We start from the raw sequence: 25475 nt of genomic DNA, 5'->3' as shown, positions 1-25475 counted from the left end.
GCTTAGGAAATGCTAAAAAGAGGATTCAACATGCGTATTCCACCAGATCCTAGGAGCTGAAGATAATTTTTGCTAAGCCCGGGAGTGATATTCGTCTCTGTTTCAACTGCTTCACATCTCATACACACACTGATTTGGTGACGAGCTTTCGGGGGCCCCCCGTAATTACCTATCATTGTGCCATCTCCTTTCTGCCACGCCGTAGGACGAGGCGGTGGGAGCAGCTCCCTCCGCACCAGCGCAGCCCCTGGGCAGCACCATCCAGCCGGTGTGATCCTCCAAGCAGATTAGTTTTACTGGGGCGGCTTGTATTCGGGGATTAGATACGTCAAAATATGGACTCAAATTCTGCATGTCACTCTGAGCGGGCAGGTCATCGGTGTGGTCCATTTTTCAGAGGCTGAGGTACACAACTCCCTGGAAAAAAAGGCAACAAGGGGTGGAGGGATGGCAGAGCCCCCTCTTGCCTGCTCTGTCTTGTCTTTTCTGCTCCTGAACGTTACAGGCAGAGTAAAGCGAACAGGAGGTGCCCGCGGCACGAACGGAGGGTTCCAGCAGGTGATGTCCCAGACACACACGGTGAAGGCCCTGCAGACCTGCTAATGAAGCTGCTGATTGCCCACGTTGAGACCATGGCAATCATAGCCCACGGTGAGGGGTAGGGCTGTGGTTTTACCGGTGTCCTCGCCCAGCACTCTGGATAGTGGGCCAGAGATGGGGTGGAAAACAGCGCAGGGCTGTGCTGGAAGGGATTGACCCAGGGACAGTCCCAGGACGGGGCTGGGATTCGGGGCCCTTTTGTGGGTTGGGGCTGGCCCAGTCCCACTGCTGGGGGCTGGAAGACATCCCTGTCCAGGATGAGGTTGTGGGTCCCGGTGATCTCTGGCTAAGCGTAAGGGTTTGGTTGGTGGTGGTCCTTGGCAAGAACTAGACATAGAGCCTCGAGGCTGAAGGTTGGGGCTAGGGGAAGACTAAGTGATAGACCTGCTTCAGGTTTAGGGTGGGGTCTGAGGGTTTTGGCTATTCCCGACTTCTGTGTCAGGTATGTTTGGAGAACTAAGGTAGGACAGACAGGAAGGGATGGGCAGGCGTGCTAGCTGTTAGTCCCCACTCCCTTCCAGATCTGGGCAGAGACCTGTTTTCTGACTGTTAACGGTCCTGTGCTGTTGGCAGACGCAGCTAAACCCTGGTGGAACAGTTGGCTTAGCCCTCTGTACAGCTGGTCCACCTGGGGCAGAGACACTCAGCAGAGCTCTGAGTCGCTCCATCAGCTCAACTGGCCAAAGTCTATGCTATGGATTAAAAATTCCCAACCTTGCCAACGGTCTGTGTGGGGTCAATTTGACGCCACATGCCAGAAGTTTCAAGGGATTTTTGCCCCTCTTTTTCCTTTACAAAAAAACCTTCAGAAGTTTTGGGGCTGTTTGTTTTGCCTCCACAATTCCTTGCATTAAAAGAGTGCTATAGTTGGAAAGCTGTGCACTGAAAAGTGAAGACACCAGAAAGACTTTAACTTTGCTTTCATGTGCATACACTTCCCCGTAGAGTTTTCGATCATATAACCGCACAGACTGTCTTCTGCAGGACCCATGACTCACTGAGCACCTAGTGGGATTTGAAAGTACTTGGCATCTTCCCCATCAGACCCTCTGTGCCTCACAAGCAGCGATCTGCCCTTGTTTGGTTAGAGACTGGTTGCGTCTCCGTACAGCCAACACCCCTCCAGCCCTCACAGGAATACACTGATCCTCCCCAAGCAAGCAACAGACAACAGCTGAGAATGAGGATACAGCTTTCATTACAGAACCAGCATTATTTTTTAAATGACTAATAAATGCAAAACCATCTTGGGCCAGTCTCCTGGGCCAGATCTTTATATAACCCTGTGATCCTTCAGCAAGGCTTTCTGATCCGGATACCATTCCTTCCCTAACCACCAGAGATCAGTTTGCTGCTGCTGCTACTGAAATGCAACACTGAAAGGCAGCATCTGAACCGAGTTCCTCGTTATTCCAAGGCTTGTCACTGCAGCGCAAAGGCTGAGGCTCTACAGCGAGCCGTCGAAAGTGGTTTTGTACTCCCTGTTCCTCTCCCTGCCCTCCATACATTTACAACCTCCTTCTTCAGAACTGGGAATGTCATTATGGACACCTGGGCTACTGTGTGTAGCCTGGGATCCCTGGCAGTCCTAAGACGGAGAGACCAGAGCCTTTCTTCCACATGGTCTGTATTATATGGGCTGATTTGCCCCTTCTCTGAAGACCATTTTCCAATCCGAAACACAGTTATGCTCCCCATGCCTTCAGGCAGGAAAGCTGGACTCTTAGTGTCACTTTAAGATGATGAAGAAATCTGTGTCAGAGCAAGAAACTGAGCCCACACCAAGGCAAACATCCTGCTTAGCAGACAACTCCCTCCCCGTGATCCATTGCCTGCAGAGCTCGCTGTGCAGCGCTGTCAGTTCACGTCACTGCAGAACATGTCTCCTTCACTTTCTAAGAGAACGTTGAAAAACCTCCTTTACCAGATAATATAATCGTTGTAACGGGATGTGGCTGGATGAACTAGCTGCAGCCCAACCCGGGCTGTCACGGCGGGATTTACAGAGTGCGGTGATGTGCTGGAGAACAGCGTGGCCAGGGACGGTACAGGACGGGGTCTATGCTATGGAAACTGCAATGACATTTCATTAAACTCAGCAAGAGGCATCCTAGTTACCCAGGAAGCAATTTGGCTGAGTTCTAGCCGTTGCTGATCTGTCCATGGGCTGAGTGAGCTTGTAGCTATTTAAGGTTTGCCATTTTGACCTGTATCACTTCATGGAGAGATCCGATTGCTCCCTTTGCAGCTCATTCCTCCTATGTGGTCAGAACAGACATTTATGCACGTTACTCATGACTGAACAGGTCAGAACCCATTATTTATTTGATGCATTTCACGTCTTTCTCTAAGATGTTTGTCTGAGAACTGTTTACAATCTTCCTTCACAGATTCAAAGTTTGAAATAATTACCTAAAAAAGCCCAGAAAATATGACTTTCTCTGGATACATTCCTGAGAAGTTAATCACAATTCTCAATATTCAAGACTCAGGCTGGCCATGGTTTCTGTGGTATTATTCTGCTCCTGACGGGACATGCTGCGTTCTGAGAATCAGATTTTCAGGGTGAATAGTCAGTTACAAATTCAAGAGGTGGGTGTAACACGAACTCTCTAATTTTCAGCTCAAAGTGGCTGTTTATCTGAATCTCTCTGCTTGGAAACTCTATCCCAAGCGTCTTCACCCGAAACACCCACCATGGCAATACTTGCGGAGTAACCACATCCCAGACACTCCAGCTGAGTCAAATATAGCAGAGAAATACTTAAAGCTGATAATGAAGCAGTTGTCTTTTGGGGCAGTTCACATCCACTGAGCAACTGAAACAAGCAAGACAACGTAATGCAACAATAGTCTTTATCCTCTCTGCTTGTAGCAAACACACAGCATTTATTCATCATAAACATGGGGCCTAGAAATGATTTTAAAATGAAACTTTAATTCCATCACCAATGTGGCTGCTCCTGCCAAGGATTCAGTCTGAGGTTTGTCTGACAAAGATCAGCTCCCCTCACCGACGAAATCTGCCAGTCCACCTCAGCAAGAAGGGCACAGCCAAAGACGTGACTCTGAACAAAGGCTTCACTGGACGGTCTTTCTATTTCAGCCTCTTGTCCCTATACTCCAGCAGCTGAGTTCATAAAACACCCTATAAGGAAAGGAAAGACAAGGAGAAATCCCCAAGAAACAAAGCATTATCTGATCTCTCCTGAGGGACCAAAGCTTTCCCAATCAGGCTCCCAGCTCTACAGCCTGCTGAACTTACGGATAAGGAATGTGTTGTCTCTTCTAAAACGTAAGTGCTGGCTCAGGCCCTTTGGACAGCTATGAAAGAGCCTGGCCAGCCCTTGTAAACACACATCTTCCAGGATCATGGGTTTAGCCTGGTAGGTATTTGCTGGGAAGACGCGTGGGGTGGAGATCAGCAAGGACCTTATACCTCCATGGGGCAGAAACTGCAAGCAGAGTCAGAAAGAGAAAGGCACAGTGCCTGTAGGTGTACATTAAGACTGTCTGGATTTATATTCGCTGTGTTTTATAACTAATAGACTTGAACTCACAGGTATTTTAACCATAAGTTTATTAAATTCCATGTCGTTTTTGGGAAACGAAATTTCAGAATTTTAACTTACCCCCAGTTGTTGGCATGGCCTTACCACTTCCTTGACCTATGGCTTTTGGGACTACATTTATGCCTACGCTTTTAAAAACATATATTGTCTCTGGGTACCTAGACAAGACACTTGAGGGCTGCCTTTAGAGAAGCTAAGCACCAGTCACTCCTACTGACTTCAGACTGAAAGGCCCGAAGAAAATAGACTCTTTGTAGGTACTTTGTCTGCCAAAGACCGGACTGACAATGGGTGGACAACGCTGAAGATTTAAGTTGTCGTCATGCTGTGCCTCAGTTTCCCCAGCTGTAAAAGGATGGTGAGGCATAAAGAATTTAAAGTTCCTTAAAGGTCTGAGACCTGCACCCAAGAAACTGTTTGATGCACATATGAACTATTTTCAGTCACGTGCATTTATCTCCTGTAGGTGTTTTGTTTAACATTTCACTGATCTGTTTCAGAGACCATGCTAGTCCATGTATTTCAGGGAGGTGACAGGTACAGTGTAGTCCTGAGTCTTCCATGGAAAGGGGCAACAGAACCAAGTCCCAAAAACACATTGCAAATATGGGCATCTAAAACCAGCAAGTCTACAGATTTAACGATATAGATTGAGAGGGGAAATGATTGCTGAGCTGTTATAGTTCCTTATCTCTGCCTGATCAGAAGTGGAAATAGACAGAGGAAAGTTTCTCCTTCCTTCTTTATGGGTGAAATTCATTCTAGAGCAACAGACTGCAACTGATAACGTTATGCCAGGACCCTCCTGAGCCCTGAAACTGGTTTCCAAAGGTGCAGCACTGCTGCCTTGGAGTCCTTGCACACATATATTTTTAGACGCCACGGTTTTTAGGAGGATGGTGGGAAAAATGAGATCACCAGAAGGGCCGGCGCCGCCATCATCTCTAACCAATGCCAAGCTACTCTGACTTCAGCCCAAGCAGTAGCCTCTAAAACCAGACCCTGGTGGCAAAGAGTCCCCTGCCCACCCCAGGGGCTTCTCCTGCTTACCCCAGACTGACTCCTCTAACTCCTGTGCAGATGGCGTGACTCACAAGGCTGGTGTGAAGCATTGCTTGTGGCTGTCATCATGGGGGCTGCAGAGGTGGAAAGGAGAACAGCCCTTGGCCTGGGCAGTGCGTCCACACAGCAAAACAAAGCCGCAGCATAGCCCGTGTTCCCTTTAATCTAAGTAATGCATAGTAGTGATGAAATCAGCTTCGCCTCTGCAGGGACCAACAAGTTGGGCAGGTATCGTAGGTCCCCAGGAGGCACGTCTTTAGGTAGCTGGACACTGATGAAGACTACTCACCATCAGCAGTTTGACTGTTGCCTTGACAACTTTAAAGCTAGTTCAGATGTGTGGGTGGGGGAAGGAAGACTGCCTGGAGTCTGGCACATAGTCTGCTCCCAACATGGAATAGGTCCCAAAAAATGCAAAGCCTTGGGACATGAGTCATGTCCTTGAACTTTCCTGCTCCCTCCTGTGGAATGCCTTTGCCACAGGTATGGTCTCAGGTTGTGACAAGAGTGAAAAGCCCCAAGGGGCATGTGAAGTGGATGTGCCATGGACTCTCCTGGATGACCCTGGTGGTTTCTGATGGCTGAGGACAGGAGCTGATGAACCAGGTCCTCCCTTTCAGGTTCCTCTGAACCCCTTTTACAGCTGTGCCTGCATTTGTGCTATTTTGTGCACTGCTGTAGCCTTTCACGCTAAGAGAGTTTATGCCCATACTGCACAGGAGGCATCTGCACGGGAGCTGCCTTACCCCAGGGCGGGAGTGAGAAGCTCTGTGGTTGCTCTGACTTACAGCTACTTCAGGGGTTTCTCTGGGAACCACAGAAAACCACCAGCACCCTCAGTACTCCCAAAATCCCACTGGCACCCCCCATCCAAGAACTGCCCTCACCAGAATTGGGCCTTGGGGGTCTTACAGTGTTCAGGAACAAAAGATGGGAGAAAGGCCCTCCTTCTCAGCCATAGGCAGGTTCCCAGTGGCCCAGCACTGGACAAGGAGGAAGGCTGAAGAGAAAGTGGGAATATTCTCCCTATTTCTCCTCAGTTCATCTCTCACTTTCTTGCCCCTCTTAGGAACTACCACCCAGGTCTGGGATGCTGACTTGCCTGTTCCTTCTGCTGCAGGTTCCTATTGAACTGGAAGGTATTGTTGGTGTGAACAGGACAGCACCACAGGAAATTCCAGGCTTCTTCAATCTCTGCTTTCTCAGCAATGTGGGAAGCAATGTTCTCCTTCTCCTCTCCTTCTAGTTTCACCTTCTGCCTAGAAGAGAAGCCAAGATGTTTGCTGGTTATAAGGAAGAGTGTGTGGATGATGCTGACCCCATGCAGTTCCTGGCTCCTCCTGAGGAAAACTGAGGCCATGAACGAGCCCTGTGACATCAAGATATCCTGCTGGGTAAAGGATGAGAAAGGGGGTTTCCTTGCTGGGGAGATCCATTCTGAAAAGTCATGGTGAAGATTGTAATCAATCAGCTAAGCTCTACTTTATGGGTTCAACAGGAGAGCAGTAGCCTACTGCTCCCAGAGAGAGTGCAACTACGTCCGAGTCCAGACCTATTTTGCTCTGTGGGTCAGCCGATTTGTGGGACTCCTTTCCTGAGGCCACCAGCCAGGGGCAGTGGCAGCTAGAACAAGACTTGAAGTGGAAGCATGTCCAAGAGAGCGTCTTCCCACGTGGTCCATGGAGACCTATCTGGGATAACATCACCTTCTTCCTGTTCCCCAACACTGCAGACCATTGTGGTGAAGAATGTCTAGCAGATGGATGGAACGGTGGATGATGAACCCGCCCAAGTTCAACCAGATCGATGATATGGCAAACATGACCTTCCTGAACAAGGCCAGCGTCCTGGACAACCTATGTCAGCACTACACCCACATGATTTGAAAGGGCAGAGGGGAATAGCAAAGCAGCATGGGGTAATGGCAGGACAGGAACCGGTCCTGACTCAGAGGGCCAGCCTGTGCTGCCGTAAATTGGAGGTGTGTGTGTGACTTAAATCTTCCAATGTCAGCTCATGTCCAAGCCCCTTTTCCCTGCCTGTCTGTCACTTGTTAAAAGCAAATGGCAAAGCACCAGGACATTTGAGTTCTCTGCTTTGCTCTGCCCTGTCTTCAGATGAATTCCCTGCATTTCTTTTTTCCCATTCATAAAACAGAGGGTGATATTGATCTGTGGCTGCAATGAATCTAGCCTCACACAGAGCACTGGGGGCTTGCAGGTGGTCTGGAAACTGAAATAAGTAGCAGTGGGAGGAATAATCACAGTGTTTGCAGAGAGCATGGAGATGCTTGAGAGAACAGTACTGTAGAGCAGCCTCAGGGATCCTCGGCCAGGTGGGATTTCCCAGCACTTTATTTCCTGCCACCTGCAAAAACAAAACATAGTAAAACGTGTTTCATCTGGGTAAAACATTGTGAAGAGCAAGTTGTCCAAATAATAAAAGAGACATAAGCATCAATAATCAGAGAGGGAGACCTGGTCTTTTTTCTCATGATAGCAAAGAAGTATGTTGTTTGGTAGCAAATAGAAAGAAGCCCTCCATGCTAATGGCTGCTTCAGCATGCAGAGGCATTGCAGCTTCTAAGGCTGAGCGCAGTAGTCCTCTTCTCTTCTCTTCTCTTCTCTTCTCTTCTCTTCTCTTCTCTTCTCTTCTCTTCTCTTCTCTTCTCTTCTCTTCTCTTCTCTTCTCTTCTCTTCTCTTCTCTTCTCTTCTCTTCTCTTCTCTTCTCTTCTCTCCTCTCCTCTCCTCTCCTCTCCTCTCCTCTCCTCTCCTCTCCTCTCCTCTCCTCTCCTCTCCTCTCCTCTCCTCTCCTCTCCTCTCCTCTCCTCTCCTCTCCTCTCCTCTCCTCTCCTCTCCTCTCCTCTCCTCTCCTCTCTCCTCTCCTCTCCTCTCCTCTCCTCTCCTCTCCTCTCCTCTCCTCTCCCCTCCCTCTCCCTCTCCCTCTCCCTCTCCCTCTCCCTCTCCCTCTCCCTCTCCCTCTCCCTGTTTCTTTTTTCCCTCTCCCCTCTGACTCTACTATGGGGGTCAGTGAAACAATTCAGAATTTAAAGACATAAATAGCAGCTACATTTGGCCTTGCAGCAAAAATCCTGTTATTCTAGCCTTGTGGGATTCCTTCGGTGGCTTCCTATTTCTCCTTCCAGCTTCCTCACCACCAGAGCTCTGGATCGTCATGTCCCAGCTTGTACCTCTGCGCCTGTTTCCTCCCCCACAACCTCTCCCCCCGAGGCTGTCCCTACCCTACACGCATTCCTAGCCTGTCTTATGCTGCCCTCTATCCTTGGAATAACCTTCCTCCTCCTACAAGCAATAACCCTCACTCCTCTTTCCTAGCTTTCTGCCTGCAGATCCCAGCGCTGCCCTACCATTCCCCTATGGGTCTCTCGATCCTGACACATCCCAAAACTCTTTTCTGGAAGTACTAAGCACTGAAAACTGCATTACACTTTGCATGGTGTCACTTCTTGGAACTGGGGAGGTTAGCCAGACTCCTGCCCGCCCCAAATCCACAAGGCTGGACCTCTGTGGAGAGCCTTCGGTAGGGCTGAACCTGAAAAGGAATTACTGCTCACAGCAGTAATTCAGCTTTCTGTGGGAGCTGACTGACAGAAAATGTATTTAACAGGTTGCTTTGGACGGTGAGGAGTAGTTGTGCTCAAAGCCTAAGTCTTCAGTGTGGAGCATCCTGCTGATGCTGACTTTTATCTTCGTTTTGTAGGAATCCCTGGAAGATCAAATCATCCAGGTGAATCCTGTCCTGGACACCCTTGATAATGCTGAAACTGCGAGGAAGAACAATTCCTCCCGTTTTGTAAGTACCAGCCCTTCTTTAGATTTCACTGATAGGTCATTGGCAGGCCATACAAAGATGTTCCCTCAGATGAAATAAAAACAAAAATTACTTCAAAATGCTTCCTCAAGCGCTACAGTTAGTTTATATTTACTAACATTTCACATGAAGCATTATTGGTTCCCATTTTCTTGAACTAAGTTCGTCAGTCGATTTTGACTTCATATTTTTGTATGTCAAAAGAAAAAAAGAGTTTTGATCAACCCCAAATCCATGTCCTTTCAACTGTTTACTTCTGCAAAGATTCAAAATGCCTCCATTTTTTGCAGATTACTTTTAATTTTGAAATTGTCAGTGAAAATGTAAAACATCGGGGTTTTCGACTGAAATCTCATTCCTATGTTTCTGTGTGCTACATACTTCTGCCATATGCTGCAGAGAAAGGAGGATTTCTTTAAGCTCTAATACAGAATCCAAGAAGAAAGAGGTTTTTTATAGATCTGATCTTTGAAAAGATTAAATTTCCTCTCACTGACTTGCAAATTTGCTCCTACAGGCAATGCTGTCTGTCCCTGATGAACGCTCAGAACCTCTCAGCTACTTTGTTTTCCTACAGATATTGCAATCTTGATTAACAGACTCATCCTTTATTTTCTCATCTAGGGCAAATTTATCTGAATTCACTTTGGTAGCACAGGCAAGCTGGCTGGGGCTAACACTGAGAGCTGTAAGCACATAATTCTTTAAATTAATTTTGCTTTGGATTTTTTCCTGTGTTGAATGGACCCTGTTCTGATTACATCAGACACATGCAAATCTGAAATGAATTGTTAACTTGAGGGACCTGCACTGCTGTAAATGAAACCAAAATCTGCCCCTATTTCCACAGTGAAGTTACATGCTTTAGGTGATGACAAATTTATTTCTTCTTTCTTTAGTTGCCTATGAGACTCTGTGTGAACACATAAAAGACACAATGCCTCCCCCAAAAGCTGTACCCTTTTCATTCTACAATTATATTGCAACCATTACTCACATTCATCAGTACAACACTATATTGTCTTGCAACCAAGACCCTAAAAATAGCTATCCAGGGAAGGTGCATTGTTCTTTGTTTGCACACGTGCATCCAAGACTAAATTGAGAACCACAAATCCCAGCTCTCAAGGTAAAAAGACCCCACCATGTTTCCTGACTAAAGCCCTTTAGCATACAGAAAAAGGAGAGAGGAAACATATGGACTGGTTATTTTTTAATGTGGGATTGTCTCCATCCCTCCTACTTTCAACTCATCCCAGATTTGCATCACACCCAGAGACCATATGTTGGATTTGCCTCTCTGGACAGTGGGCCAAGGCAAGTTTCAGGTTGTTTACCGGCAGGTTGCAGCTTCTTCCAGCCTGGCCTGGAGAGCAAGGGCATGGACAGACCTTCACTGCGCCAGCTGCAGCACTGGCTCAAGATCCTTCTGCACCCCCACTGGAGCTCTGCTGGCAGAAGGGATTATATAAGTGTTCCCTGAAGTCACCTGGACTAACTAAAATTGAGAATAAAGGTGGTTTGAGTCAACCCAAATTTGTCTGAAGAACTCACATGATGCCATTCACCAGCAGACCTATATGGACAGAAGACTTCAGCTGAGAGGCAAGGATGAAAAATGCCCAGCTAGGATTGCCAGCAAGGTCTGGTGATTTCGTACAGCTGAATGAATTGATACAGTGAGGTCTAGAGGAGGATTTTTTTGTGGAGACCAGAAGCCAAACTAAGCACGTTAGTGTCTGACAGAAGGTATGGACAGAGTGATTACAAGGTACAAAACATCTTTTCCAGAGCTCTTCTCAGAAAGAAAGGGCAGTATAAGAACGCGTTTCACAGGTCAATCTTACTTGCACTGGAAATTCAGAGACTGCTTAGAAGTAGGATGAGTTAGTCTGGAGATCTGTTCCTGAACACAGCACTGACATAACTGGACAAGTGGTGGCATCTTTTGCCTCCATTTCACTAGCTGCCAAAATAGCTGTACTAAAACTTGCGCCAGTGGGAATGCTGTGAAGCTTAAATGCATGCTCTGAGACCATCACTGACGGATACTATGGTTCTTGCTGCACTCACAGGACTTCCAAAGGACACTGGTGAAATGCTGGTTTCACTGATATCAAAAGCAAAATTCTCACTGACATGACGTAGAGCCATGATTTTTCAGTCTCTGGCTGCTGCCTACACCTGGATGTGTTTCCCTCCGTGTTCCAGGTCTGGAGAAGTCACGTGTCATTTCCCAGGGAGTAGCTAAGAGATATTATCATATTTTCCATCAGATTCTCTCCAAGAAGAAACTTGAACTTATTGGTATGGCACTTTGTGTGTGTTATTCACTCCCTTTAATGCACACATCCCTGCTCGATCCTCTGTTTCTAGAATAAGAAACCTACTCACCAGAACTGTACTTGGCTAGAGATTGAAATAGGTTCTCTGCAGTGGGGGTTTGTTACTAATTATCCAGGAAGAAGAGGATTGCAAATGACTTTTCCTTAGGCAGGCCAGAGTGAGAAAAGAAAGCTGTCTTCCCTTATCTTGATCAATGAATGGTGAGGTCCCGCTTGATCTGGCAGGGCTGCCACTAAGGTAAAAATGATCATTTTCAAACTAACTGAAGTGTTGAGCTGCTGCATGTCAATTGCTTACGTCTCCTCAGGACAGGAAAGACAGCCAGGACAAGTTTTTCAATACTGTTGAAAAGGTCTGTGTGTTCAATCCCACTTACTTTGACGTGGCTGCTATGTCAAAATCTCCTAGGTAGCCTAAGCAACTCATCCCACAAAAGGCTTTTTTCTGAAGTGATACACTCAAAACATGCTCAGGAATTGAAGCCTAGAAGAACCCTCAGTCTCCAGTCAAAAAGCTCACGTTATGCCTTGATTGTACTGGTGGCGATTGGTGTAATCAGCTCTTGGTCTGTCTCTTGCTGCAGAAGCTGCTTCTTGTGCCCAATCCTAATAATTACCACTGGGTGCACCAAGGTGTGATCACAGCAGACAACACGCATGATGGGGAAGAGGCACTTCTCACTAATGTAATTCTGGAGAAACGTCAGTGAAATTGAAAATACAGCAAACAGGATGCTGCCCCCCCCCCCAGCCTAAGTTTCCGCTAGGCATAAAATTCAGCTTCTTCAACCTGAGGATAAATAAGCTACTGCAAGAGCAGCTAGGAATAGCCTAAAGATTTGTTCAATTGTCTGCGAGCTGAAGCCTGAATGTAAAAGATCTGCTCCAGAGCAAATGAGCTTGATGTAGGAGTTTCTGGTTAACATTCAATGGCCTGAGGTTTGCAGGACTTCAAACATAGGGTTTGTTTGAAGCCTGAAAACTGACAGATCTGAAAGCTGTGGCAGAGACCATGGGTTAAAACCTGCTCATCTCGCATACATATGTAATCTCAAGGAGCAGCTTTTGTAAGAGGAACACTTGACCCTTTGTCTGTTTTTGACACACATTTTCCTTTTTAATATACTTTTGAAGAGTATCTGTTACTGAAAAGAGCTTATTGGGAATGTCTGCTGGCTCCTGAGACTATTATTATAAGCAGGACTTGAGCTACAGAGAGATCAAACAGTCTCCAGCTGCTGAACTTACAGTGCCCCTTCTAGCAGCTGTTGGTATTCTACAGCTTCCAGGATTTGTACATTGCAAACAAACCTTTTGTACACAGCAGATATGATTTTCATAGCCACTAAGACAGGCAGTCCCAAATCATGGCTCACGAGTAACACACTGCAAGATTCTCTGGCATTCTCAGTCGTGTGCTCTCCCTTCTCCAGGCATGCTGTGAGAGCAAAGCACCACGTTCCCAGCAGAGCTACACTTCCTCCATACCTGTGCTAGCTGAGATATGGGATAATTGCTATAAGGGGATGTTGCTGCTCATGTCCTGCTGATTTTAAAAAGCATGGTGAAGAGTGGAATGAGCTGATACCCCAGATGATACGTTGCATTTTGCTCATGGTATCAGAGACACTTAGAACAACTGCTAGGTAGCACAAACCAGCACAAACACGAAAGAAAAGCAGAGTGCAGGTTTACAGCAACATTAAGCTACGCCGTCCCATGCTAGTCTGAGGGGACCTGGCTGGTCAAATTTCAATGGGCTGGAAAATTATTTTAGATGTTTAGCACTATGGGCGGGCTTCCAGCTTATGGTGCAGATTAAGAATTCCCTTGTGTGGGTCTGTGTCCCTTCTGCCAGGTGGCCTTTGATGTCCTGGGCTCCAGGCCAAAAGAGAGGATCTGTGTTTACAAGCTGACTAGGGGTATCATGCACTTGGACACTATGAAGTTCAAGCAGAAGCCAAGAAAGGAGCAGGCAGAGGTGGACAACACAGAGGTAGGCTGAGATCTTACACTTGGTGACAGCAAACCAGGACAAAGGCAGCATGCTAAGAGCTCAGCCAATTCGTTAAGATTGAAAACGCTGCTAAAACCAGTCTCTTGTTTCCAGGGAACATAAAGTGACCTTAAACAACACACCGATTTTTTTTTTTAAATTAACAGATGTGCTATTGAGAGTCAGAGCTGGCATTCACAGCTGCCACAGGGCAGCAGGCCTAGCCAGATGGCTGAGCTGTCAGCTAAGGACTTGATCCTTCTTTGTTGAACAGCCCTGCTTTGCAGGTGTTTTTGGAGCCATGGTGGAGCAAACAGGCACATACCTCCCAAAGCATATGGGAGCCCAGACACCTTGTTTGAGGTGTGTATTACTGCCTCTGCTCCATCCAGCAAGCTCTGCTGAATGGTGTGTGTGTGAATGGACAGAGCTGAGACCTGCTTCCCTTCTGTCCTTCCCAGTGGGTTCCCAGCAGGGCTGGAGAGCTTGCCTGCCCCTGAAAGCAGAGCCTGTAACCATTTTTCTGAGTATGCAGCAAGGGGATGGGGACAATGAGCGATTTTCTTCCTGTTACTCAGATTAACATGTTAATCTTCCCTCCAATAGTGGCTGACAAAGTTACTCAGCTCACGGGTCTGAAGTCTGGAGAGCTCCAGAGGGGGCATCGCCAGGCCCAGGGTGAAAGCAGGGAACAAGCTGGAGCAGAAAGGTGCCCTCTTAGCACTACAGTGTCAGAACTAGGGATTTGGCCAGCGTGCGCATGTTCCCCAAGGCCACTGATGGCCATCGAAGGCTGCTGTCATAACAACCATCTGGGCAAATCACCCAACTTCCTCAAGCCCAAGGGAGGCAAAAGCAAAGGGAAGAAGCTCACTCTGAGCACCGCGGTGCATTACGTTGGCACGGTAAGTGCAGACCAGTGCTGTTTCTGCCACACCCCTGTCTCTAACCCTGAGTAAGCTGAAACATGCACTTAGTGAGGTCAGACATGAGGCCAAGCTCTCTGCATGAATAGATCACATCAAACTTCCATAGGGTTTAATATACAGCAACACTGGGGAAAGTACTTTGCTGGTGCAAATTAATGTGCCTCTGTTGCCTCGAAGTACTGCAGCCGGAGATTGGCTCTGCCGCACAGAAATGTGCATCTCAGAAATCCTTTCCAGTAACAATTAACTGAAAACACTGATTGTGCAAATGTCTGACCAGTGACGCGACAGTTGAACATTTTAACATACAAAGAACAGCAAGGCTGTTTCATGACTCTTCAACGTGTTGCCACTGGCCTTGATTAAAAATATAATCCTTATAGATATTCTGAAAAGGAACAAAACCCCAAAAACTCAAGTGAAGGCTTGTTTCTAGTATCACAAAGCTGTAGGAAAGCTACCCAAAAGGCACATCAGCCAAAGGACTAAATTCATTTTTGCTTCTGTTGCTTACGTGTTGCTGGAAGAGCCAGAGTCCTGCAGTTCGCTGCAGCTTGTCTAGCCTTTCCTGGTGTATGTGACTGGCCTCTCTGCTGTGTTGTCAAGCAGCCATGCTAATGCTTAGCAGCAGGAACAGTATTTAAGCATATTATCAAACTCCACCAGTTATTCATATACTCCACTGCACAGACATACTGACAGAACATGATCAGAGCATGAATCACAGGCCCTTTGCTCTATCTTTTTTACAGCAACTATTTCCTTTCTTCGGTACCAAGCAGGTTTTTGAAAGTGACATTTCACTGTGCCAAAATACGTTCTGATTGTGCTTGGTTATACCCATCTATAAGCCACATTGTCCCCTCCGACAGCGTATCAAAGTATGAGCCTAAAAGGTAAAAATATAATCTCTCTGCAACATCCTTTCCTTCAGCAGTCCTGCAGAACCATTTATTCAGGGCTTTCCATGGTAAGGACCCCCACGAGTCCCGAGGCTCTAGGGAGTGCATTAATACTATTCCCAAACCAGCATTAACTCGCTTCCTTTCCCTATACCCACAGACGATTTCTCCCTCTCTCTATGCAGGTTAACAATCAGAAATCTGCTTTCTCATGCACTGCTACTGGGCTATTCTCTCGCTGTATCTGAACTGGTCATGCCTTTTCTCCCTTGCTCCTTTCCAGGCGTGACACAGTATCACAGGGTGGCTACAGAAGAACGAGGATCCCCTGAATGAAGCAGTGGTGGGCTTGCTCCAGAAATCCAGCACGCCTCTGCTCTGGGTCCTCTTTAAAGAGGAGGAGGCTGCAGGTAGAGTGAACATCATGCGGTACAATCAATACTGTCTGCTCAATGTGTCGGCAAGCAAATGTCCCCGGTTCTGGTGCCCAGTGTTTCCCCATCATTCTTTTGTAGAAAGGATTAAGCCTGTCATTGTAACACTCCCTTCATCCAGGTAACAGCCTGTGTCTGCCTCTGCATACTTCTCTTCCGTGCTGAAAGACAATCTAGCTCTGTCCTTGAAAATTCTGCCCCTCCAGCACTGAGAGGCAGACGGTACACACTGTGTTCACTTTGCTCAGTGAAGGCACTACCAAGCACTGCTGCAGAAACATGCTTGCACAGATGGAAGCGTGAGTGCAATCCCAGCTTAATGACAGGCTACATAATCCCCTCCTGGCAGTCAGCGGCCTTCTGCTGCCCAGACAAATGTCAGGTTTCTATCAACCAGAAAAACTTGCTGCCTATTAGGATTGTCATCAGCCCAGCCCAGGACTCTGCAGTTGAAAGGTGAATGGGAAACAGTTTAGGAAACTGTCTTTCAGATTTCGAGCCATCAAATAGACAGGGTCAGACCTTATTTCTACTTCCTGCATGTGCAACTCCATCTCAGCCTATGCTAGACTGGTAAAGCAGAATTAGCGTAAGAGACAGGAGACTGACTTACAGTGCAAAAAATTGTGTATGCCAACATATTGTGAATGCAGCTTCTCCTCTCTTCTTTTCCAGGGACGATGTTCACTTCTGGTTTGAGGATTTCTTTAGAACAGTAAACAATGAAAGAACAACCTCTAAACCAAAGCAGAATGCAAGTAAAATTATGCATATTTTTATTTGATTAGTAGTTTATCCAGACAGCACTGAACTGCTAACTTAAGTCAGTTAAGACAGATTTACGTTGGAGGCTACAGTATACTACTTCAGTGTGACTCCTTTTCAAGAGCATCTCTCGCATATTCTGTGCAATAATACTGATTTTAGCTGGTGGCAGCAAGAGGCAGGAAAGAGGGTCCTCTTTTGTGACTGCCTCCAACTTCTACAGGGTAAGCAATCATCCATGCCTTTGTATTTAAACTGCCATCAATGCCTTTGTATTCCAGCAGCATTCCAGTGTCCCTGGTTTATCTTCAACCCTGCCCAAGGCTGGCTAATGCCATTACCCTGATTTTACCAATGCAGAACTAAAAGAGAGAAGGGTGGCATTCAGTTACAGAAACTTTGGCATCTAGTGTCATTGGTGTCATTTAAAATGCCCTTGGCTATCTGGGACATTCACAAGGGGCAAACAGATACAACACAGTGCTTAGAAGAGACCTGTGCTCTGCTGGAGCAGTGGCTGGCGATACATGAATGCATCTAAAATGTCACTATGTTTAGGCAACTGAAACGCCTCTAAGAGACTTGCAGGGTCACATGGGAAGGATATGGCAGAGCAGAGAATTACGTCGCAGTCTCTTGAGATGCAGGCCAGCACCCGGAGGATGTGGTACACCTTTCTGAGGCTGGTGTCACAGTACTTACATTGGTTGTCATGAGTGCTAGAAACAGTACAAGAAAGGTCTAAAGAAGCCTGTTAGTATTTTGGCTTGAAAGTCACAAATGAAGGGGGGAAATACATTATGGGGAAAGTCTTGTGTTACTAATGCTGTGGTATCCAAAGCTGAATGCCAGCTGATACAGTTATGGATGAGTTCAAGCCAGTCCTTTCAGACATCCTTGTTTGCTTTTATTATGCACCGTGCTGCCATTTCACCCACTCTTGATCGCTGACAGCCATGCAGGAGTTTTCACGTAAGCCTAAATGAGCTTACTGTGTGCTGCCTGTCCTCTGTAGCATGCTTCCGTCTCTAGGGGCTGGTCCACCCAGCAAATAAAAGCCGATAGCTGTTATCAGTTCATGGAGCTATTCCTCTAGGCTTGGAGAGCCTGGAGAGCAGGACGGAGAGCAGGACTTTCATTGTTAACTCTTCGTATGACAGTAATCCCCGAAGGAGTAGTTACATAACACTATACGCCAGAATCACGAAACAACATTTACCTGAAATTGGTTCAGGTTCACAACATGCCCAAGGTTGCTTCCACGTACGTAAGCTTGTTCCCCTGGGCCACACAGGACCAGGCTCACTTCCTACCTTCTTGTGTGGGGTTTTGTTTGTTTGTTTGTTTCCAGCTGTGAAATGCAAATGACTTCATAAAACAGAAGGTTTTCTCTCTCCAGCCTTGGTAACTCCTGTTAGTTTTCACTCCATTCCTCTTTGTCTCGTTCCAGGAGCAGCTAAACTAGCTGATGACCACTTTGCACAGCACATCCCTGCATTTCATCCACTGCATTGTTCCAAATGAATTCAAGCAGTCTGGTAGGTGTCTGCAGCGCTGCAGAGCAACCCTCAGGCAAAGCCACACAGTGCCTTCAGCACAAGCTGTGGCTGGCTGAACAGCAGATCTTTATTCAGGAATGAAAGAAGTTGGGTCATCACTTCACAGACTACCTTGTACCCCTTCAAGGGAATGTTAGTCTGAGAGACGCTTCCAAGCGCCAGGGCTAGAGACAGGATGTTTAATAAACCTCTCATTTCGTGAGAGAAGCACAAAGAATTAGGAAATACACAACCTGGAACTAGACAAATTGGCACCATCATTTATTAGGCTGCATTGCCTCCTGCAACCGTTTTTTTGCAGGATCAACCACGAAAACAGTGAGTTGCAGAGGGGAAGAGCAACATAATTTTTCACCTGTGATCTATAACAAAGTGGAAGGACAAGTAATGGAAAGCAGTGCACAGCAAACCAATCTGCTATGAACAGGCAGTTACTCATGTTGTTTGAATTCCAACACTATTACTGAATGCACATCTTCCACTTTCAGATGAGGGAGGTATGCATCCTGTGCAGTGATCTTGTCCGTGAGAAATCAGAGGGAGTGGGTATGAATGCCTACTTCTAACGCTTCTGCATCCCCCTCCAAGAACTCCCACTTTGCACAGACGGGTAGAAATGTCCACAAGCTTCCTTACCACCAGTATTTCAGCGCCATGCCCGTGGGGCTAGGAAGCTAAACCAGAGAAGATCTTAAGCAGTGATTAGCCTTTCTGCACTACCGCTAACTGTAGCTCTTATATCATTATACCTGTCTTTCTCATTTTAGATACCAAAGCCTGAATCCCAGCATAATCCCTCCAGGCTTTGTGGACAATAAGAAGGCATCAGAGTTGCTGCTTGGCTCTACTGACCTGGGGGAGAAAGAGTACAGAATTGGATATAACAAGGTACTGTTTACTCCTACCAAATTGAGCTAAATAAATTAATGGCAGTTATGACTCAGCATGCCTTTGGTGTAGATATAGCTGCAGAGTTAAGAGTTTCTACAGCAACCCACTTCCTCACGCATATAATCTTCTCTCTTACACATGCTCCCCAAACTGACTTTTAATCAGACAGTACAGTTAATATAATGCAAATGAAGTGCACCTTAAGCTGTGTGATAAATCTCACTTGCTCTTTACTATTCCTTAGTCAGGCAAAAATCCTACTAACTGATCATTTATCCAATTTAAGACTGGAAAGGAAAATGGAGAGAGACTGTTGTAGCTGTCTAATATTAGCAGCATATATCATTAATTTTGCACATATGTTTTTGTCATAACATAATGAAAGGAGCTATTGTAACAGCCACGCAAAAGGGAGCATTCTGTTCTTTGCATGAACCTAAAATCTGCATTTCCCAACTTTTATAATAATTACACAATATTCATCACTCCTCCAGCCTATTCTATCCTTAAATTTCAACTTATGGATGGAGGTTAAAGTGGGCCAGACACTGCCCCTGATCTTACTTTTAAAGACAACAGCCACAAGATTACTACTATCATTTTTTCATTGTCACTGAAACTACTTAGTGCGTTTCCTGGCACAGGAGAGCACAAGGTATAGTTAGGGTTCATCAAGGAAAAGACTTCCACTCCTGCTTTACCATATGCCACTTAGCTAGATCTTATGATGATCCCGATGTTATTTTTTATAGCTAGACACCTTGGGCACAGAAAAGGCTGAAGAACTCCGGGCAAATCAATGCTAAAGGTGAATGGAATCCAATTCCTAAATATTAGTCTTCCATTCCCATAACCTCCCCAAACTTTATCCTTTTTGTAAATGTAAGCAGAGAAGAGAGATCACAATGAGATAAATCGACATGTAAAGACCAAAGAAGTAAAATATCCTTATTTCTGAGTGCTAATACACAGCAAGTCCAGAGTTTCATAGTCCCAAAGGCTACCTAGAACTCCAGATTCTAACAGTCTCCTGTCTTCCAACATATTTTTCTGTGCCGGGATCCTGGCCACACCGGAAGACATGAGAGACGAACCTCTGGCAAAGATCATGACCATGCTGCAATGTCATGCTCATGGCTTCCTGATGAGGGTTGAGTACAAAAAGATGCTGTAAAGACAGTATCCTTGGGGAAAAAACTAGAAACTATTCTGTGAATCCAAGGCAGCGTTAGAAACCAAGCACTAATGTAATTCGTTTACTAGGAAGAACCATGAAATGAAACTGGGACTTCCAAGTTCTACATCCCAGTACACAGCACAGCAATAAAGCTTTCTTGCTTTTTCCACATGGCTCCATGTAGCAGAACAACGTTGCAGCTAGACAGCTGGGTAGCTCCGTTACCTCCTGTGCATCCACTCCAAAGATCAACAGCTGGAGGATCTCTGTAATGTGGCAGTGAGCCTTATCCCTGTCCAGAAACCCTAATTCACATGGTGATGCAGTGAGTCTCCTGGAACTCAACCACAATACATAGGTTTATGAGTCACAAGATTTTGGTTTCGATCTGTGCACTTTTTCTGCCACTGCCTATGGTATCTATGGCTGCAGGATACAGGAGAGGAAAGACGGAAGGCAAAAAACCACCCTTTCAATTAGCTTCCAGTTCACTTGTATATTTTCAGCTGTATTTGTCTCTTCTAGTGCATAAAAACTTCAATTTCTACATCCACAGTAGCATTTTTTAAACAAATTCAATTCTGTTGTCCTTTTTCCTATGTCAGCAAAGTGCTATGACTCTTCTTGCATGCCAAAAAATTGTGGGGCATCGAGGCCTACTCCATTTGACTGAGACTGCATACTGACTCCAGCATTCTGTTGCATACAATTGAGCGTGAACACTTTGAGTAGCCCTACATACATTGCCTAGAAACAGAATTGTTTCTAAGCCACACATGTTCTGTTTGCTACAGGCTAGGCCTGATGGCAATTCAGAGGAATGTCCAGAAGTTTCTGCAGCTGCTTTTCTGGGGAGGGTGGAAATTGTACAGTAGGATGAGGAAAATACTCTGAGGTTGTCCTGTTCTGCAGAATTAAACGGTGACAATTACAGGCACTGAGAACCTTGGGATGTCTGGGCAGGGAAGATGAGGGCTGGGAGAAAAAATAACAGCCATGTTCACTTAAGTGAAGACACTGAGAAAGCTTTCTTGTTCGTAGTTACTAGGGCAAGGGGCCTGAATGATTCATTTCCAAATCAATGCCAGAAAAGTTAGTAAATGGAGAAAGCCCTGAAACCTGAGTCTAAGCCTGCTACCTCCAGGGAGTGGAAAGAGAGTGTCTTAGAAATTCAAGACCTGGACTTCCCACTTCTAAAAACAGCATAGAGAGAAGTGGTGAGGTTATGAGCACAGGCATACAAGATTTCACTATTCATTAACATTTAAAAGCTGAAACAAAGCTGCTTGGTTCAATTCTCTTAAGCAGAACCACAGTGTCAGCATGAAGGGGCAGTTCCAGCTCAGACTCCCTTCACTTAGTCCCAGGATGGATAATTCGGTTGGTTTTCTTGTAAGAGAGGAAAGAAAGTGTTGACCAAGATACTCAAGTTCAAGTGAAACTGTGGTGCGTTGACCCAGCTGGACGCCAGGTGCACACCAAAGCCGCTCTGTCACTCCCCTCCTCAGCTGCACAGGGGAGAGAAAATATAACGAAAGGCTCGTGGGTCAAGATAAGGACAGGGAGAGATCATTCACCAGTTACCATCACAGGCAAAACAGACTCAACGTGGGGAAAAAATTAATTTATTACCAATCAAATCAGAGTAGGATAATGAGAAATAAACCAAATCATGAAAACACCTTCTCCCCACCCCTCCCTTCTTCTCAGGCTTAACTTTACTCCTGGTTTTCCCTGCCTCCTCCCCCGCAGCGGCACAGGGGGACAGAGAATGGGGGTTGCGGTCAGTTCATCACACATTGTCTCTGCTGCTCCTTCCTCCTCAGGGGGAGGACTCCTCACACTCTTCCTCTGCTCCAGTGTGGGGTCCCTCCCATGGGAGACAGTCCTCCACAAACTGCTCCAACGTGGGTCCCTTCCATGGGGTGCAGTCTTTCAGGAACAGACTGCGCCAGCGCGGGTCCCCTGCGGGGTCACAAGTCCTGCCAGCAAACCTGCTCCAGCGTGGGCTCCTCTCTCCATGGGTCCACAGGTCCTGCCAGGAGCCTGGTCCAGCACGGGCTTCCCACAGGGTCACAGCCTCCTTCAGGTGCATCCACCTGCTCCAGCATGGGGTCCTCCGCGGGCTGCAGGTGGCTATCTGCTCCACCGTGGACCTCCATGGGCTGCAGGGGGACAGCCTGCCTCACCATGGTCTTCACCACAGACTGCAGGGGAAGCTCTGCTCCGCTGCCTGGAGCACCTCCTCCCCCTCCTTCTTCACTGACCTTGGTGTCTGCAGAGTTGTTTCTCTCACATATTCTCACTCCTCTCTCCGGCTGCAATTGCTGTTGTGCAGCAACTTTTTTTCCCCTTCTTAAGCACATTATCACAGAGATGCTACCACCATCGCTGATGGGCTCGGCCTTGGCCAGTGGCGGGTCAGTCTTGCAGCCAGCTGTCACTGGCTCTATCGGACATGGGGAAGCTTCTAACAGCTTCTCACAGAAGCCACCCCCATAGCCCTCCCACTACCATAACCTTGCCATGCAAACCCAATACAGAAACAAAACTACGTTAAAGCCATTTTTCCACATATAGGTGAAAAAAGATCTGCCTTTTTGCCTGGGGACACACTTACCAACTCCAGTGCAAACCAAATGAACTTCCATAGCCTTAGAAAGAAAGAGCTTTCAAAGGGTTCTGGTCCCATTTGGACTGGTATGAATCTAGATCGTTATAAGAATCATTCTGCATTTATATCAGTTCAGAATCTGGAATACAGTCCTGATTTCTATGCTGGCACACAGATCTGCTACTGTGCACCATAACAACCTTTTCAAGGAGTTATATTACTCACACTATAGATATGAAACCCTCTGCACTAAACAGGCATTTCAGGAAACACCAGGCCTCCCACCGGTATGCAAAAAATACTAGGATCTGATAAAAAGGACCACCTCAGGGCTTTCAGGAACCATTATAATAGACAAGGCTTGTTTTGGGAACGTCATTGCTTGAACTTCTTACTTCCAGGTGAAGCCTTTGCTGAATGTGGCCCAACAGGAGAAGAAAATGTAACTGAAGGAATTGGAGCTGCAAAGCATCATGTCAAAGACTCAGGAGCTCACAGAACACACAAAAGAGCAGAGGAGCAGACAGCCACCCTCAGCCCGGAGAAGAATGACCTCCAGATCCAATTGCAGGCTGAGTGTTATCAATGGTTAAAGGCTTAGTAGTCTTTTAGGCAGGGCATCAGCTTTCTCAAATGACTCATAAGAGGCTCCTTTTCAGAATACAGAATGAATAAAGAACATATGGGGATGATGCATGAGATTCACAGGCAGCCTGACTGTATTTTAAATAAAGTTAAGTCCTTTGAAAACGGAAGAGACCAAGAGGCCTCAGGGCTAAAGCAAAGGAGCTGCGGTCACAAGTCCTGAGTTCTCTTCCTGGTCAACCACTGATGCTCAGCATGATCTACAGCAAGTCAGGGTGTCATCTTTTTAAAATGTAAACTCTTCTTTAAGGACCTCTGTGTGTATAAACAAACAGATTTTTTGATGCTTCACTTTAAGAAGCTATGGCCTGAGTCATGGAGATTCAGATCAACTATAACAACAGGTATGTTAAAGGAATCTCAATAAACTCTGCAGAAGAGGCAAAATCTTGCATTTCTTGCTAATGGCAGTTTGCTGCCTTAAGAGGCAGGAGTTGTAGCAGCCTTTCATAGGATGAACATTGGATTCCCACCCCTTCATTAGGAACAAGAGAACTTGTTGGATGCTGACGAGTGCCTGGTCCAAATGATGAAATCAAAGATGGACCTACTGATTCAGATCCTGGATATGAAGGAGCTGACATGAGTGCCAGCGAGTGGATGCTGGAGGATTAGCTCAGCGATTTGAAGGGTGACTTGGAAAGGCTGGAGAGTACCTTAGCTAAAACTGAGAAGGAAAAGCAGGTATGAAGCATGACAGAGAGTTTTCTTTCTGCCTCATTCTTCAGGGAAATGAACCCTGGCAACCATTACAGCTCCTCCAGGCAGAGCACCCTTTGGGATGCTCAGATTCACTCAGCTGATCCCCCCTCAGTTTCTTATATTGTCTTCCAGCATCTCATATAACCTGGGATGGATTTAATTCACTTCACCCTTCTACCTCATAGTGATAGTCATTTCACAGCAATTTCTAGGGATCCCTCTATATAAAGACATCTGCATCTCCTCTACATTCTTTATTAATTATACCCACTCTTACATGGCAATGCTAGGAGGCCTCTACTTATAAAATGCCCCCCTCCACAGCCATGTAACTACTTTCTACCTAGCCTTGGGGAATACTTCTCCCTCTCCCGCACCTGAACTGTTTTTTATTTAATGTAATTGGAGAAGTTTTAAATCTGTACTGTAGCAGCCATGTGGCTGTCTGCTGCTTCTTCTGAAGTCAGTGTTAACATCCACAGGATGTTAAACTCACAGATGCCTCTTATGTCTCAGAATTTATTAACTGAATCTCAGATTCCTTCTAAAGAAATACAAGTTTCCAGTGACATTTTGTCCTGGTGCTGGTAACTGCTTGTGTGATCCACAAAACCTGCGTGATGTTCCCTTTCCTGTCTGCAGGCATTAGACCACAGAGTTCGAACTCTGACTTCAGATCTCTCTGCTCAGAATGACTCAGCCACTACATTCCAAAAGGAGGAGAGGGCTTTGGAGGAAGTCCATCAGGCAGAAATAACCATTCCATTTTTCTTTACTCTCTCCCATTCTCATTCTCCCAGTCTGGGGAAAGGAAAAAAACCAAAAACCACTGTCTGCTTGCTTAAATACTTCGAGACTACAGTTTGCTGCACAAACAGGAAGGGGGCCGTGTTTTTCTAGGTATTAACTCATGGCAGCACAGTGAAGTGTTGCCAATTTGTGCCACTGCCCAAAGGAGCTACGTGAATTGCTGAGGGCAAGTAGGATTCTTCTGTAAGAGTCAATGCTGGACTGAATTCCTGTGGACCTATTGAAAATGCACCCACGAAGCACATACTGCTTTCAGGAAGCACCTCAGATAAAACTGTTCTTTGGGTTTTCAGTCTCTTGCCAGGGCAGTGTAGTTAGTTTCTCACCCAACTCAGTTCACTAGTAGAAACTGGTAACTTGGTAGAAATTTTGCCTTCCTAGAAAATTGCAAGGGGAGGAGAACAAGGTGAACCACCTGACCAAGAACAGCTGCAAACCTACCACTCAGATGCATGAGGTGCGGTGCAGTTGCTATGGTCTGTATTTTAGATGGCCCTCTTTGGTCTGTTTTTGACATCTTGGGCCCTTCTCATAAACATGTGTGTTACAAAGTTCTTTTTCACACTGATTCCACTTTTTTCAGCTAGCTGGAGGACAAGTGGGAACAAGAAAAGACGACCCATGGCAAGGTGGAAAAGGC

General features: G+C 46.2%; 1 protein-coding gene and 1 long non-coding RNA gene across 3 annotated transcripts; both read left to right on the top strand.

Moving 5' to 3' along the window:
* The first annotated feature begins 8533 nt into the window (after window positions 1-8533).
* Window positions 8534-12137, top strand: LOC142416111 (myosin-16-like). Of its 2 annotated transcripts, none has more exons than XM_075515241.1 (3): window positions 8534-8775; window positions 8956-9048; window positions 11996-12137. In XM_075515241.1, the coding sequence occupies exons 1-3, from the start codon at window positions 8689-8691 to the stop codon at window positions 12119-12121; spliced, it is 306 nt and encodes a 101-aa protein (XP_075371356.1). In that variant the 5' UTR covers window positions 8534-8688; the 3' UTR covers window positions 12122-12137. The 2 variants fall into 2 exon arrangements, 1 of the variants encoding a protein (XP_075371356.1); XR_012777635.1 differs by having other exon boundaries at window positions 8741-8875.
* Window positions 12138-13276: 1139 nt separating this feature from the next.
* Window positions 13277-23291, top strand: LOC142416113 (uncharacterized). Its single transcript, XR_012777636.1, has 6 exons — window positions 13277-13407; window positions 15522-15648; window positions 16348-16661; window positions 17888-17975; window positions 18764-18884; window positions 23080-23291. It is a non-coding gene; the product is annotated as an uncharacterized LOC142416113 (long non-coding RNA).
* Window positions 23292-25475: the final 2184 nt, after the last annotated feature.

The sequence above is a fragment of the Mycteria americana genome, chromosome 12 (assembly GCF_035582795.1).
Source record: "Mycteria americana isolate JAX WOST 10 ecotype Jacksonville Zoo and Gardens chromosome 12, USCA_MyAme_1.0, whole genome shotgun sequence".
Taxonomy (NCBI): Eukaryota; Metazoa; Chordata; class Aves; order Ciconiiformes; family Ciconiidae; genus Mycteria; species Mycteria americana.
Note: the sequence above shows the minus strand (reverse complement) of the source record. Positions and strands in the feature narration are given on the sequence as shown.